At 58.3% G+C, this 15,529-nt stretch overlaps 2 protein-coding genes across 3 annotated transcripts; one reads left to right on the top strand and one right to left on the bottom strand.

Annotated features, from left to right (window-relative positions):
- Positions 1–2,911: 2,911 nt before the first annotated feature.
- Positions 2,912–10,641, bottom strand: NECAP1 (NECAP endocytosis associated 1). 2 transcript variants are annotated; one of them, XM_081333146.1, is made up of 8 exons: positions 10,432–10,641; positions 9,674–9,774; positions 8,185–8,289; positions 7,295–7,376; positions 6,280–6,388; positions 6,014–6,200; positions 5,133–5,244; positions 2,912–4,795 (listed from the first exon to the last, which is right to left on the bottom strand). In XM_081333146.1, the coding sequence occupies exons 1-8, from the start codon at positions 10,533–10,535 to the stop codon at positions 4,747–4,749; spliced, it is 849 nt and encodes a 282-aa protein (XP_081189272.1). In that variant the 5' UTR covers positions 10,536–10,641; the 3' UTR covers positions 2,912–4,746. The 2 variants fall into 2 exon arrangements, with proteins under 2 accessions (XP_081189272.1, XP_081189273.1); XM_081333147.1 differs by having other exon boundaries at positions 2,912–4,790.
- A 221-nt stretch (positions 10,642–10,862) lies between these two features.
- Positions 10,863–14,552, top strand: C3AR1 (complement C3a receptor 1). The gene is made up of 2 exons (XM_081332334.1): positions 10,863–11,148; positions 12,665–14,552. Exon 2 carries the CDS (start codon positions 12,685–12,687, stop codon positions 14,047–14,049), a length of 1,365 nt encoding a protein of 454 aa, XP_081188460.1. The 5' UTR covers positions 10,863–11,148; positions 12,665–12,684; the 3' UTR covers positions 14,050–14,552.
- The last annotated feature ends 977 nt before the right edge of the window (positions 14,553–15,529 follow it).

The following is a 15,529-nucleotide window of genomic DNA, read 5'->3' as shown; positions in this document are numbered from 1 at the left end:
TTTTCTTTCACAACAGAAGTTCAAATGAAAGAGGGGAGGCATCAGGGAAGGGAGGCAGGAACAATTGGAACTTGAGCCAGTGTGGGAAGAAAGTGGGCCCGCTGAAGAAACAACTCAAACCTAGCCAAAATCTGGAGAGCGGAAATCCTTCCAAATCCTGGTGGGCTGGAGAACAGAACCAAAGAGGAGGAAGGATGCCCGTTCCATCCCTTCCGGAAGGAGCATTTCATCAGTCAGAATGGAGCTGGAAGGGACCTTGGAGGTCTTCTAGTCCAGCCCCCTGCTCAAGCAGGAGATCTTACACCATTCCAGACAAATGGCCATCCCGTCTCTTCTTAAAAACCTCCAGTGATGGAGCACCCACAACTTCTGGAGGCAAAGATGTTCCACTGGTTAATTGTCCTAACTGTCATGAATTTTCTCCTTAGTTCCAGGTTGCTTCTCTCCTTGATTTGTTTCCATCCGTTGCTTCTCGTCCTGCCTTCGGGTGCTTTGGAGAATAATTGTTTGCCCCCCCTTCTCTGTGGCAGCCCCTCAAATACTGGAATACTGCTATCATTTCCCCCCTAATCCTTCTTTTCTCTAGACTAGACAAACTCCAATCCTGCAACCGTTCTTTGTATGTTTTAGTCTCCAGGCCTTCGATCATCTTCGTTGCTCTTCTCTGCACTTTGCCTCAAAGTCTCAACATCTTTTTGTAATGTGGTGACCAAAACTAGATGCGGTATATTCCAGGTGTGGCCTTACTAAAGCTTTTTATAAAGGAGTCCTAATACTTCAGGTGATTTTTATTTTATGCCTCTCTTTATGCAACCCAGGATTGTGTTGGCTTTTTTGCCTCCATACAAAGCCGCCCTTGCAAAGATGGGTCTCTCCTGATGCCACCCTTCAAGTTCCCTGCAAATCTCCAAGCACCATCCTGGCTAAGGAATAGGCCTACTCAGCCGAGGAATAACAACTCTCGCCGCCCAGCAACAGCATTTCTTTTTCACTGGACAAAGCCTCCGTATTCCCCTGCGGCAGATGCGCCCAAGTCTTCCTTGGTTTCCTGAGGATCGCACCGAAGCGCCCGCAAACCCAGGTCCATCCCCCCCCCCGCTTTCCTCGCCTCCCAACCTTTCCCGCAGTTGCTTCCTAAGGCCTGCTGCTGAACTGTCCGTCCACCAGGGGGCGCCGGACGCTCTTTTCCAAAACGCAGCCATTTATTTTCGCGATTCCAGGCGAAGAGCTCCGAGAACAATTTCTTTCTCTCTCTCTCTCTCCCCGCCCCCGGCTCTTGAAAGCTTCAAGCACGGGACTTTCCACACGATCAAATGCACTCTGGGCCCTTTTAACAAGTGCCTGCTGGGCCGGCTACTCAACGCGCCAAGTTAGAGGGGTGGGGGGGTGGGGTGCAAGAGCACCGGTGGGCTTTCTGCGTGGGCAACGAAGGGAGGAATCGTCACAAAACACGGAAGAACGAAGAAGTCTCCCCCTGAAGTCTCCGGGTCCAGCGTGCCCCGAAGAAGGAAGGAAGGAAGGAAGTCCGGCCCCTCCCTCCCTCCCTCCCTGCCCGACGGGAGGCGGAGGCCGTCGGTGCAATCGGCCCCGAGCAACTTCAAAACAGCCGCCGCGGGGACCCCCGGAGGTTCTGCCCCGGACAGAGGGTGGGGTCGGGGCGGCTCTCCCTGCTTCCCGGCCGCCGGATCGCCTGCCGGCCCCGCGCTCGGAAGGCGTCCTGGCGGGGCGGGGCGGGTCGGGGGCAGGACGGGGCTCTTTCCGGGGGGCCCAGGCGCCTCGCTCCGTCCTCCGCGCTCTGGAGCCAGCCGCCGCCGCTCGGCCTCAGGGGCTGCCGGCGCCGCGTCCCGCCGCGTCCCGCCGCGTCCCGCCGGGCCGAGCCGGGTCAGGGCGCGATCGGGCCCCGGGCGACTTTCGGCCTCCGCGCAAGGCAGCCTTTGGGCGGAAGAGCAGCGCCCTCCGTCCGTTTGCTCCGAGACGGCGAGTCCCGGGCTTTCTGGCCGGCAAAGAGAAGCGGGGCTCGCTGCCCTCACGCAGAGCTGGCGAGCTAGAAGGCCCTGGCCTCCCGTCCCCCGGCTCCTCCGCCCGGCGCAGCGCTCCCCGTCCCCACGGCAGACCGAAACGCGTCGACGAGAAGCCGCCTCTCTCTGCCGCCGGGAGGGCCCTGGAAGCCCCCCACCCCGCCCCCGGGCCACGCGCCGAGGGGCCTGGACGGAAACCTCTGTGGCGATTCCTGGGTGGTGGCGAGTCACCAAACCCATGACGCTCCTCCTTGCGGCTCCATGGAGCACAGCCGCCTCCCCTCAGCCCTGGAGAGGGCCTCGTCCCCCCCTTGCAAAGGCCACAAAACCGCCGCTTTCTGCAGAACTCTCGGCGGGGGCGGCTCTGCTCTCGTTCACCTCCTCGCTCGCTCCTTCCTTCCTTCCTTCCTCCTTCTTAGGAAAGCTGCTTCGGTTGCGTTTCTTCTTTCAGCCCGCCTTCTCTCTTTGAAGTGAATCCTTCATCCTTCCAGATTTACCGTTTTACCGTTTAGAGCCGTTTAACGCTTTCTCTGAGAAATTATTCAAGGCTGGAGGTTCAGGGGCGGTCAACACAAGCAACAGTCAGAGAGCTTCAACCGTAGCTCCTCCCTTTTGGACACGCGTGGATTTTGCACGGGTTCAGAGGCGCCATTCATACGTTGGGACCCCCAACGAGGGTCCCCCTGCAGAGGCCAGCGTGCTACACGTCCCCCAGCACTGCCAGGGAGGCTAAGGCTCACACTGCAGCTCGCCAGCGCCCCCCTCTCTTGGAGCCTCCTCAGCTGATCAATTCCCGCCCCCGCCCCCCCAGAAGCTAGATTCTGGCCAGCCCGGAGGAGGAGGGGGGGGCTTTAAAGACCTGAGCTGCCCTTTAATGAACGGCTTCTCCCAGGTTTAATTCTCATTTTATTTGCTATTATTTAACCAGTACATCTTATACTTTATATACATACAGATGAATATTACTTCTGTTTGTGACAATACATAATATATTATTTAGGTAATACTAGCCGTAAGAAAACAGGCACACAAAGGGGCAGCCTCCCGATCAGTCAACTTAGGAAGCCAGGCGATTGAGGTATGGCCGTGAGGCTGTGGGAATGGGGAGGGGTCTCTCCCTGCCACGGACCCAGTCAGCTGGACCCAGAATCTCCAGGCAGAGCACTGCAGGGCGAGAGGGAGGGGTGGGACCGGCTAAACCCAACCGGGGGGGGGGGCTTTCTAGCTGCGCTGGGCTACGGCCCCCACTTTCCACAGGAACTGGGTCCTTCCGGGAGCTGCAGCCCAGCATAACCCTCGGTGTCGGCTGAGAGAAAGTGTCAGGAATCAGTGGGGAGGGGGCTTTTTCCGGATAGCCTCGCTAAGCAGGCACCCATTTTTATTTTCAGAAAGTGCATTTCATTCCTTGCGGTCTTTCTCGGTCTTTCTCGTGATACTAACGGAGCAGGTCCTCTGCTCCCCTGCAAAGGAGATCAAGATGTGGCCGGGAGTGGAGAGGAGACGAAATAGGGAGAGGCTGCCTTTAAGGGCCTCGCTCACTTAAAACTACCCACAGGAGAAGCACCAAACCACGGGGGTCACTCAGGACATGCACAGGCGAGAGCCAAGGTTACAGCAGCGTAATTGTGATCGCCCAGGGGGTCACGAGCCTGCCGGGAAAAACGGTTATCTAGAGCGCAACAAGAAAACGGCCTCCCGACGCGAGAGCCAAGCGAAGCAGGCGTTCCAGAGCCATTCTAGGTCGCCAACGGCAGGAGGGGAGGGGAGGGGAGGGAAGGCCTGCGCAGAGCCCGGAAAAACACAGACCGGGCAGGCGGAGGGAACAGCATTTGCCAGAAACTTCTTCCTGATTAGGTAATTTTTTTGCCGGAGATAGGCTATCTGGCTGCAAAGCTGACTGGCCAGAAAGATGCCTCCAAGAAGCCTGACCCTCCCTTGGCAGGGGCAGACTCACACACACCCCTGCTCCGTCAGGCGGGGACAAGCCCCCTGCCATGTGCGTGCCAGGCAGCCCATCCCAAGGGCACAACAAACTGGGCTCAGAAGGGAGGGCCCCCCCGCATGGGAAGAGGCGTGGTGGGTGCAGGAGGGTCTCTTGGGTGCTACCACCGCACCCAGCTTGGGAAGGGAGCTCCTTAACAGAAGTGAGCGGGGAGAAGGGAGGAGGGGAGATTGCAGGGGCCCCCAAATACAAAGCAGACGATCTGAACAGCAGCGGCAGGAGGAGGAGGAGGGCTGCCACAAGAGGTATCCGACTGGTTCCCCCCAGAGCAGAGACCTACAGCGGCAGCAGCTCTGGCCTTCCGCCCGCAGGCCGGCATCGGGCACAGCGCTGGCATGGAGACCGGCCGTGGCTGCTCGCCGAGGCCCACAGGGAGAAAGGGAAGAAAGCCTGGCTGGAGATCCCAAACAAAAAGCCACATCTGGTCAGCCTCTCGGACCTCGGGGACTGACCAGAAGCAGGATCCGGGGTTTCAGCCACCCTTCCTCGCTCTCCCAAAGCTCCGGGCGGGGCAAATTCCGAAGCAGCTCCCGGGAAGCTTTTGCAATTCTGCCGGCCGAGGTAAAATGCAATGGGCGTCAGTGGAACGGGGACATCAAGAAAAACAGGGGAGGATTGTCTGGAAATTAGGATTCGACTCAAGAGCCAAATATGTCAGGAAACTCCCGTGCCAGGCGGCTCCGTCTGCCTCGGTCGTTGGTCCGTCTCCGTTCTGCTGCTTCTTCTTCAGAACTGAACCCAGTTAGAAGCCTGAGCGGGCTGGCTGGGAACTGCACTGGGAGTGTTGGGGGAAGGATTAGGAGAGAGGCACGTGGCCGGGGCCCCCAAGGACTGGCCCACCCCAGAGAAACCCCTCCCATCTTTCCAGCAAGATCTTCAGGCAAACGTCCCGGGGGTGAAACCAGGAAAGGAAAGGCTTAGCAGAGGCCACCAAGAAAGTCCCTTTGCCTGGACAAACGAGAGAGGTAACTCGAGAGGCAGGCAGGCAGGCAGGCAGGCAAACCGAGAAGGAAGAGCCAGGACTCCGGTCCCCCCCAACTTTCACCTATTCACACATTACGTCCGTAGGTTACCCTACTCGGGTCTCGGAGATCTAAGAACTGGAGCTTTACCTGGGCGCAGTGCTGAAGTCTCCCCAGAGATCTGCGCCGGATGGGACGGCGGCAGGCGCCGCAGGAGCCTTGGAGGCGGGGGGTGGCAAATCATCCAGCTCTAGGAGGACATCTGTGGGGGAAAGGGGGGGGGTCAAAGGACACCGGGCGGGAGCCACGCCTGACTTTCTCGGCACCCAAAAGGCCAGGTGCGGGTGAACCGCGCCTGGCGGAGGTTCCGCTGCCGCCCCACTTTCGTCCTGGCCAAGAGAGGCAGAGTTGGGCCCTCTGGGCTGCCCGGCCCCACCAACCCTCGCCAGGAGCCCGAGAACCTCCCAAATGTGCCACCACAGGGTAGACAGGAAGTCCTCGGCTTACGACCACAACTGAGCCCAAAGTTTCTGTTGTTAAATGAGACATTCAGTGAGTTTTGCCCCACTTTACGACCTTTCCTGCCACAGTTGTTAAGTGAATTCCTGCAGTTAAGTTAGTAACACGGTTATAAAGCAATTCGGGCTTCCCTCACTGGCTTTGCTTGCTAGAAGGTGCAAAAGGGGATCGTGTGACCCCAGGACACGGCAACCGTCATAAAACTGAGCCAGTTGCCAAGCCTCTGGATTTTGATCACGTCTGTGGGGGAGGCCGCAAGTCATTCTTTTCTGTGCCGTTGTAACCTTGAACGGTTACTAAATGAACTGTCGTAAGTTGAGGACTACCTGTATTTTGCTTGGGTTGTTGCCTCCAACACAGAAGCACAAAAGGGAATTCCCGGGGGGTGGGGGTGGGCAGGGGGAGTAGGCCCCCCTCCCTGGCCAATCTGAAGCTCCAGAGTCTCTGCTGCCCCCCTTCTTAGCACCTGGCAAGCTGGGTCACCCACCCGGATGCCCCAGAACGGCCGTTACCTGTGTGGCCAACACCGCTGGACTTCAGCACGGGGGGCGGAGTTACGTGGTTGGAAATGGCTGTTGAAGAAAGAGGGGGGACAGGGGGAGGTGCCACCTTGCCCCCTGGGGGTGGGGGGAGGAGGCTGAGTCCACCTGAGCCGGGCGGGCGGGGCTTCGCTGACCCACTTTTCTTGGTGGGTATATTCTGCAAAGGGAGAAAGGTGGCATTAAGAGGGTCTCTCAGAATCACCCCCCCCCCTGAAAGAGGCGCAGGGGAACCTCACCCCGATGTTGAGCTTGATGGTCTGGCCTTCCTTGAAGCCCAGGTCGAGTTTGGGCCGGCTGTCCAGCTCTTGGGACTCCCTGGAGAGGTCCGTCTCCTGTTTCACCCACCTGCGGGCAAAAGGCAGCCGAGAGTGTGAGAGGCAGCGACAGGGAAGGGCGGCAACCAGGCAGGAGAGAAACAAAAGCCGGGACCGGAATGCCTGTCACTAAATAACGGGGTCATAAAGAGTGAGGGCGCCCCTTAGTGGCGGCGATCCCGGCTGCTGTTAACTGAACCCCAGAGTTGTTGGGGAGGCAACTGCCTGTTGGCTCCCCCACAACTGAAGTCGGAAGGAAAGCCGGCAGGAAGTTGCAAGTCCCAGGCCAGGAGTAAGCGAAGGGGGAGGGAGAATGCACAAGCGGTTGGAGCTGAGCAAGTGCAAAGGTGCTGTGGCGGGGAGGGTGCACGGGTGGGGTAAGCCTACCTGAGTGAATTGTGGCCTTTCCTGCTGGCTTCCCCACTGACTTTCTGGGGAAGCCTGCAGGAAATGTTGCAAATGGCAATCATGTGATCATGGGGCACTGAAGCTGATCATAAGCCCAAACTGGTTGCTAAGCACCCAGATCGTGATCAGGTGACTGTGAGGATGCTGCAACACTGAGGATCTGTCCTAGCCACCATCAGTTCAGCCCTGCCGTTAAGTCTGAATGGTTGAAGGTCAAGGTCTGCCTGTACCTCCTATTCTCTGGCAACTGAGCTTGCCCAAAGGAATGGCTCAACAACCTTCTCTCTCCCTTTGGCCAGGGGGACGTTGGGCTGTGGAGGGAAGACTCGCCATGAGACGCTGGAACTCGTTTCAATGCAACCGGGCACACCTTTTGGCCTTAGGCTTTAAGAAAGCCTGATCCCTTGAGACTGAAACCACACACACACCCCTGAATGGGCCGGGCCCTGGGTGCAGCCCCCTCCAGCAGACTCTTTTCGTCCAACCCCCTCCCCGCCCATCAAGAGCCAGAGCAGCCAGGCAGACTCACTTGAAATGGTCCTGCAGGGCCACGTTGAAGTCAAAGGCGTCGCCTCGGTCGCCAAAGCCGATGCCAATGAAGGCGCTGCGCCCTGATCAAGAAAGCCAGCAGTGGTTAGAGCAGCCGCTGGCCGGGAAGACCCCCAAGAGCCCCTGGAAACGCTCTGCGACTTTTCGCTGACGCGGCACACTGCCTGGTGGTCTGCGGCCTCCAGGGAAGAGTCTCTGGCTTCCCATCTGGCCAAGGGGACGACTGGGCTGCCTTCGGCCTTCTGATCCACCCAAAGGAAGGCCAGCTTCTGTCTCAGCCGCTGCCCCAAGGAAAGGCCCCTTTCCTTAGGCCCACGAGGCCTGGCGGTCACATGCTTAGCGCCACCGCGGCTCCTTTTCGCGGCCTTCAGCCTGTCTGACGCCCAGCCTCTCCCCTCTCGCTCCCCAAGCTCAGCGTCTCTCACGTTTAGCCTAGAATTCTCCTCGCCGGGCATTTGTGCTCTGCCCCGAAACACTTCGCTTAGCCTGCCCCCGAGGGGGGTTTACTGGCTCTCTGATGACGGCCGAAGATAGTCTCCTGGGGCCAGACCCGGGGGAGGGGGAGAATCTCTGACAATTTGCCACGGCCAACTTGCCACAGGACAACTGGTTGCTGGACAAAAGTTACATTAACATCAAAGAAATGATGGAATAGAATAATTAAAGAAAGGATGCAAAAGGAGGGACAGAATGAAACGCGACTGAAAAAAAATATTTTTAAATTTATTTTAAATAATTAAACAGAAGTGTCAAATTGTTCCACAGAGTTAGAGTCCCGTGGCGAGTTCCCCGTGAGGGCAGCTGGAGGCGGGCTCTGTGGGGCCTCCATCATTCACGTCAGCCAAGAGGAAGCATCCTTCTTTTTCTTACCGTTTCCATCCTGAATACGGATGACAAAATACCGGCTCGAATCATTTACCGTCTCCAATGCGATGCCAGGGTACTGATCAATCGGGGCCTGGGCGAAAAGCTCCCCTAGGCGAAAACAAGGAGGAGAGAGCCGCGTTCGAGGCCCAGCAAGGAAAACGGAAAGCAGACCCTGTTCAGACCGTGTTTGGGGGCCTCTGACCGAACGGCTGCCACGGAGAGCTGCCCGCTCAGAAAATGGCAAGTGCAGGGAAGGCAGCCCACTAACCCCCGTCCAGCTGGCCAAGAGATGGGTGGGTCCAAACCATCCTGCCCTGGTTTCCTGCCCTCTTAAGAGACAATCCTGCTGCAGCACCGGTTGACCCCTGGAATGAGGTCCTTCACCAGGGCGACGCTACGCAACAGGACTGGATCAATAAGTAGGAGAACAGCATCAGCCCTTTGACTGATATACCTCTTCACAATGCTTTAAAACAGCCCCTCTCCAAGCGGTTCACAAATGCCAGCCTATTTGCCCCACCCAACAATCTGGGCCCTCGTTTTACCGACCTCGGAAGGACGGAAGGCTGAGTCAACCTTGAGCTGGTCAGCATCGAACTCCTGGCAGTGGGCAGTGTGCCTGCAATAGTGCATTCTAACCACTGCACCGCCGCAGCAAAATATCAAATCAATTTATATAATTTATACAATAACCAAATAAAAAATTGATAAATAAGATGCCTTTTCTCAAAGCTGCAATTAGAAAACCTTTGTGTTTCATAAGTTTCAACGTTACATTTCCTGGAAGGATGTTTGAGCATTTGTTGTGATTTGAAAGTCAATCAGTCTGTTTTGAATGAGGAGGGGCAAGTAAATGGGTAAGAATGAGATGGGAAGGGGGGGAGAAGAGAACCCAGTTTGGGAAAAGGCTGATTTGGAACACAAAGCATCAGCCTGGACTGGCATTAAAAAAAAAGACAAACAAAACAAACCTTCAAGCTGGGGCCTACTGTAAAAATCAGCCATGCCACAAGTGAGGTTAGGAATCCAAGTCAATTTGCACAAATCCTGATTTGGAGGCATCCAAGAACCAGGCCAGAAAGTATTCCGTATTGCCAAAAACACACTGAAAATAAGGCTCACCCTAAAACTAGCTGTTATTCTACACCACCCAACACCTCATTGATCAGAGATAATTACGGTCTGGTTCGAATGGCTTACAGCATCACTTTCCGTAAGCAGAGCGAAAAACAACTCAAGCATTTCACTGGCCGTGCCTCAACATTACCTGCACCTAAATGGAAACGGTGGTTTGAAATATCACCAAGCAGAATGGCGGGTTCCTATCACTCCCACCAAGGAAGAAACTACACTGGGCTGTTAGGAATAAGGACACAGGACGGAGGTCATCGCAGGGAGATGTTGAAAGCCCATCGACGCATCCTGTGGGTGCCTGGATCCCCGGGGCTCTCGTGCCCCCCGCCTCCTCCTCCCCCCCCCCGGCCTGCCTTACCTGAAACCTTGTCCTCCAGCTTCACGTAGGCCACCTTCCCCTTGGAGGTGACGCGCAGACGCCCCGTCCAGTCCGGCTGGTCCAGCTTCCAGTCAGAGGCCCTGAGAGGCAAGCACGGGGGGGGGGGGCTCCTTGACTTAGCAGCAGTAGTGGCAGCAGCTCATTTAGCGACTGCTCAAAGTAACGGGGCCGCTGGAGCGAGTGACCCGTCACCCTTACTCCAGGCTTACAACTGTTGCAGCATCCCAGTCAGACGCTTGGCAACTCGTTCATATTTACGACGGTCGCCGTGCCCGGGGGTCAGGGGATCCCCTTTTGCGACCTTCCGACAAGGAAAGTCAACGGGAAGCCAGACTCGCTTAACAACTGCGGTGATTCACTTAACAGCTGTGGCAAGAAAGGTCGCAGAACGGGGCAAAATTCACTTAGCAACCGTCTCACTTAGGAACAAAATTTTTCTGCTCAATTAGGGTGGTCGTAAGTCGAGGGCTGCCTGTGGTTCGGAGGCGGGGCGGGGGGGAGGGCGAGGCCCCCTCTAGAAAGGGCAGCGGAGGGCGGGCTCCGGCAGGAGGGGCGCAGCGAGGGCGGGCGGGCAGGCCCGGCGGGCCCCGAGCGGAGCTCCGGAGGGGGGGTCCCTTCCCGGCCCCTCCCCCAGCGGGGTCCCCCTCCCCCCCGGGGGCCCAGCGGGGACGCGGCCGACCTCCGCTCGGGGCGGGAAGGCCGCGGGGGACGCGGCGCCGCAAGGCTCGGCCTCCTACCGGTAGCCGCGGTTGGAGGCCCGCGGCGGGATGCGGAAGACGCTGACCTCGGGCTTCACGCAGAGCACCGACTCGTACTCCGCCTCGGCCGCCGCCGCCGCCATCGCCGCCGCCAGCTGACCGCGAGCCGGAAGGGAAATGGCCCGCAGCCGCCTTCCGCCCGCCGCTTCCGCCCAGCGTCCTAGCGCGCAGGCGCCGCTCCGCTCCCGCCTTCCGGCCTCTATGGCTGACCGCGGGGACCGCGCCGGGCCATAGAGCCGCGCGGGACAGAGGGGCCGGGCCGGGAGGGCGGAGCCCGCGGTCGGCCCCGCCCCCGGGCCGGGCTGGGGAGGCGTTCCCGGGGGGGGCTCTGCACGTGCGTGGGCAGGACGGGCGGGAGGGGGCTGCGGGGCTGCTCCCGGGGGTGGGGGGCGCGGAGACAGGAGGGGAGGGGTCCCCGCAGTTCCTCCCCACCGACGGCAGCCCCAGGTTGCTCTCCCCCCCCGGGGGGCAGCGGGGCGCTCTCTGCCCCGCCCAGGCTGGCGTCACCCCCGCCCCGCAAGTGACCGGGAATCGCCCCCGGCCCGTCCTCGCCTGCGGCTGCTCCTCCCCGCCCGCCCCCCCCGGGGAAAGGGGAACTGGCCGAGCGGCTGCCGCCCCCGAAACGCTGATGGGGCACTTTTCCTCTCTCGCCTTCGCGGAGGAGCAGCGAGGGAGCCCGGCGGGAGCCTCGCCCAGGTAGGGCCGGGGGGGGGGGCTGCTGGCGGGCAGGAGGGGGGCGGGGGCCGCGACCCTCCCCCGGCGGCAGGCCGGAGCCCCGGGCTTTCCCTGGATCGGCTGCATCCCCCGCTCCCCGTTCAACTCCGCCTTGACTTTCAAGCGGCGACTCGCTTTGGGGGCTCCCCGTTGCCCTGCAGCCCGCGAGACAAACCTGGCCAAGAAAAGCCGCTCCTCGCCCCCCCCCGCCCCCCTAGCTCAGCTTCTGGCTCTTCCCCGGGCCCTTGCTAGGCAGCGGCTGAGGAGACCCAGAAAGAAGCGCCCGCCTCCCCCAGTCCGGGCGAGGAGGTCGACCCCCTGGTGCCGTCTTCCACCACCTTCTCTTAATCCCGGGCAGGCGGGCTCTGTGGAGCCTTGAAGGAAGGAGGAGCAGCCACTTTGTCAGAAAGACGGCTTTAACGGAATAAGAGAGCAGAAGGGATCTTAGAGGTCTTCTAGTCCAACCCCCTGCTCAGGCGGGAGACCCTATAGCTAAAGTCCGCTGAAGATGTTACTTAGCCTGGTAACGAAACGTTCAGAAACCGAGAACGAACCTTCACCCTCACCCTATCCCATTCCGGACAAGTGGCTGTCCAGTCTTAAAAACCCCCAGCGTCAGAGCCTTGACAACTTCTGGAGGCAACTTCCGTTCCACTGATGGATTGTTCTAGGTCCACTGCTTAAAATGGTTTTAACTTTCACGCTTCCAGCCCTAAGATGCCACTTTAATGCAAGGCTAAGGGAGGCTTTTGTCTTCAGGTTCTGCTTCAGATGGTCAGCAAGGACACGGTACTGCCACCATCCCCACCCCCTCCCATTTTCTCAAGGTGGCAGGTAGCCGTTTCAGGCACGCTTGTCAGAGCAGTGTAACCAAATGATCCCTGGATTTCCACATGGCCAGGTCCTGTAAAAGTGTGCAGAGATTTTCCATGGTCTAATCCTGCGGCCTTGGGCTGCAAAGGTTCAGGAGCCATCGGGACCCGCGAGCCTGGTGGGTAGCAAATCTGGGGAGGGGGGTTTACAGGTGGAAACGTTAGGAAGCTCCCACAGTCCAGACTCTCCCACCTGGCTCTCCTCCGCCATCTTGAAATACTGTAGTTCTCAAAGCCATAGGTTTTTACAGTTAAAAGCAAAAGGATTTTCTAGTTTTAAGCAGGACCAACACATCCTTTCTGGATTAATTAAAACCATCTCCCTTACAGGTTTATAAAACCTGCCTTAATATTGCTGCTACGTAGAAATGGAGCCACCCAGCTAATGACATGGATCTTGTGGTTGGAAAGCAAAGCAAAAATCCCCAGACTGGCCAGTGCCTTCCGGCTGATAAAGAACAGCCTTTTGGGAACCTGCCCCACAACCGTCTTCCCCACAAGGCTGGCTGAGGAGATCAGTTGTAGCTCTGGACCAAAGAGCCCTTTGGGGTCAGGGGAAGGCGGCGTCTGCAAAACCCCACGTCTGCCTGCCACCTGAGGTAACGACTCAAAAACTTTTTTTTCAGGCATCCTTTTGTGAAGGAAAATGGCTCCATTGCCAGTGAACAGCAGCTGGGACGAAAACAGCGAGCCTCTCCCGTTGCCTTCCACCTCGGTCGCCTCTCTGGCCATTTTCTCCATCACTTTCCTCTTGGGCTTTCCTGGAAATGGCCTGGTCATCTGGGCAATCGTCCTGAAGATGAAGCGAACAGTGAACACAGTTTGGTTCCTCCACCTGGCAATAGCCGACCTGGTCTGCTGCCTCTCTCTGCCATTCTCCATTGCCCAGCTGGCCCTCCGTGAGCACTGGCCTTTTGGCCAGCTCCTCTGCAAGGTTCTCCCCTCCGTGGTCATCTTCAACATGTTTGCCAGCATCTTCCTCCTCACCGCCATCAGCATTGACCTCCTGGTGATGAAACCCGTCTGGTGTCAGAATCACCGGACAGTCAGGCTGGCCTCCGTGGTCTGCGGTGTCATCTGGATCCTCGCCTTCCTTCTGTGCTGCCCTTCCTTCTTCTACCGGGAGGCCCTGGAGGATGGATTTGGCAATATCAAGTGCCTCAACAACTGGGAAACGGGGAGAGATGACGATTACGAGTGGCTGAAAACGGGGAGACATGATGATTACGAGTGGCTAAATGATCTGGCGGCCATAGAGGAGACGACCCCCATTCAAGACTCCGCTTTTTGGGTCACCGAGAGCACCTACGGCCCTGCCTTCCCGGCTGGGAATCTGGATCCACACCCTTCCTACCCCTCTGTAAACACAATCGGAAACACCGCGGTGCCTTTGTCTGCATGGCACCCTTATAGAGTCAACATAGAGAGAGGTTCATTGATGAGGGAAGTTACTCTTGCTCCTCCCAGGCCAAACGGGCTTCCCAGGGTGCATCCGACTTTAGCTACAGCCGGCATTTCCCCAGTCCCAGAAGCCCAACCGCCTGGTGTCTTTGTGTCCACCACCATCACCAGAACCACCTTTGGCTTCCTTCTGCCTTTTTTGATCATGGCCACTTGCTACGCTCTGATTGCCTGGAAGATGCTCCGGAAGCACTTTGTGGGGCCTCGCAGGAGGGCCCTGCAGGTGATCCTGCTCGTGGTGGCCACTTTCTTCCTCTGCTGGGCTCCCTACCACGTCACCGGGCTGCTTTTCCTCCTGGCTGCCCCCCAAACGCCGCTTCACCAGGCCCTGCTGTGGTGGGACAGTGTGTCCGTCGCCCTCGCTTATGCCAACAGCTGCATCAATCCTCTTCTCTACGTCTTTGTGGGGCAGAATTTCAGGAAGAAGGTCTGCCAGACGGTGCAGGAGATGTTTGAGGGGGCCTTTGTGGAGCCCTCCTCGCCAGTCTGTTCCCAGGAGAAAAGCAAGACAACCACAGTGGACAACGAGGTGGATGTTTCGGTCCTCTAACGCGGCTCTTCCAGGCAGCCAAAGGCTCAGGGAAGTCTCTAGTCAAATAAGGGGGTGGGGAGGGGATGCTGGCTTAGGTTACAATCGGCACTCCTTCTACCGACCTTTTGCATTCACTTTATCTGGGCTATTTTAAATGGCTTGTATCTGTAGCATGTCAGCGATGAGTATTTTTCAAATATTTTTAAAGATGTTTAAAAAGAAGACAGATTTCTTCAGTTCTTCAGTTGCCGCTCCTTTTACTAGAGTCCCGCCAGCTGCCTTGGAGGGGGGGGGTCTGGAGCCTGGGCTGGCTCCTGCAAGATGCCCCCCCCTTCCCAGGGCTTGGTTCCCACTGAAACGCCCCCCTCCCAAGCGGAGCCCCTTCAGAGGAGCCACGAGGGGCTGGGGCTGCACCTGCATTGGGGATTAAGGATGAGGATTCGGGGGGGGGGAGGATACTTTTCATACATTCATTAGGGACAGTTTCTCTTTTTGCACTTTTGGGCTGCATGGAAAATAAACAACCTGGAGCTCTCCATGGCCGGCTTTATTTTCCCCCGTCCGTTTCCTTGCAAAGGTCAATCTGGGCTGAAGCAGAGCTCCTCTTCTGGCTGGTGGGATGAGGGAGTCGGGGTGGTGTGTTTGTGTGTGTGTGTGTGTGTGTGAGAGAGAGAGAAGACTTTCTGCAATGATCCTCTGGGCCAGACAGCTAGCAAAGGCTGCCTTCCTGGAGGCTGGCCGGGAACAGAAAGTCACCCAACGAAGCTCATCTCTGGCCAGCCCAGAGGGAGATGCCCCCTCGGAGAGCTTCCTGGCAGAGCTGGCATCCACTGGCCGGGTGCGCCTGTCAGCACAGCAAGGGAAGGGGAAGTGGGCTGGGGGCGGTGGGGAGAAGGCCCAGGCCACTGGGAGTGAGGGAGGGAGGCTACTGGCCAACGGGTGGGGCTAGCGATGGAGGCCTTCTGGCCCAAAGTGTGTGTGTGTGTGGGAGTTGCAGCGCTCCCTGTCATAAAGGCAGGCCCACCTCCATTGCACAACCCTTGATCACATGTCCGTGGGTGGGGGGCTGCAGTGGTTGGAACTTGGGGCAGGCGTCTTGAGCGCCACTCTAAAAGGTCAATGAATGAACGGTGGTGATTCGAGGAGTCCCCCTGTGCAGCTGCCCGGGAGAGCCAAAGGGATGAGCCGGGGAAGGGCAGGAAGGGTTGGGCTTCTCCGGGACTGCCCCCCTGGGACTCTGGGCCTCCGACTACCCAGCCAAGGGGGTCGGGGGGGGGGGGAAGTAAGGTGGAGGCTTTGTCAGAGAAGCCCGCCAAGGGCAGCTCGGCCATTCGCAGCTCCGCGCCAGCCAGCCAGACACCCTTTGAGCAGAGACGCCGGCCGGCCCAGCGCGGGCCCCACGTTCAAGGGGAAGGCTTTTGTGTTCAACAAGGACTAAGAGGGCCTTAGAGACGTCAGTCCTGCAGGCTGCCACCACAAATTAAAACAGGGGCACCAA

This window comes from Vipera berus (assembly GCF_964194415.1).
Source record: "Vipera berus genome assembly, chromosome: 7".
Classification (NCBI taxonomy): domain Eukaryota; kingdom Metazoa; phylum Chordata; class Lepidosauria; order Squamata; family Viperidae; genus Vipera; species Vipera berus.
The sequence above is the reverse complement of the archived record's forward strand: the minus strand, read 5'-3'. Positions and strand labels throughout refer to the sequence as shown.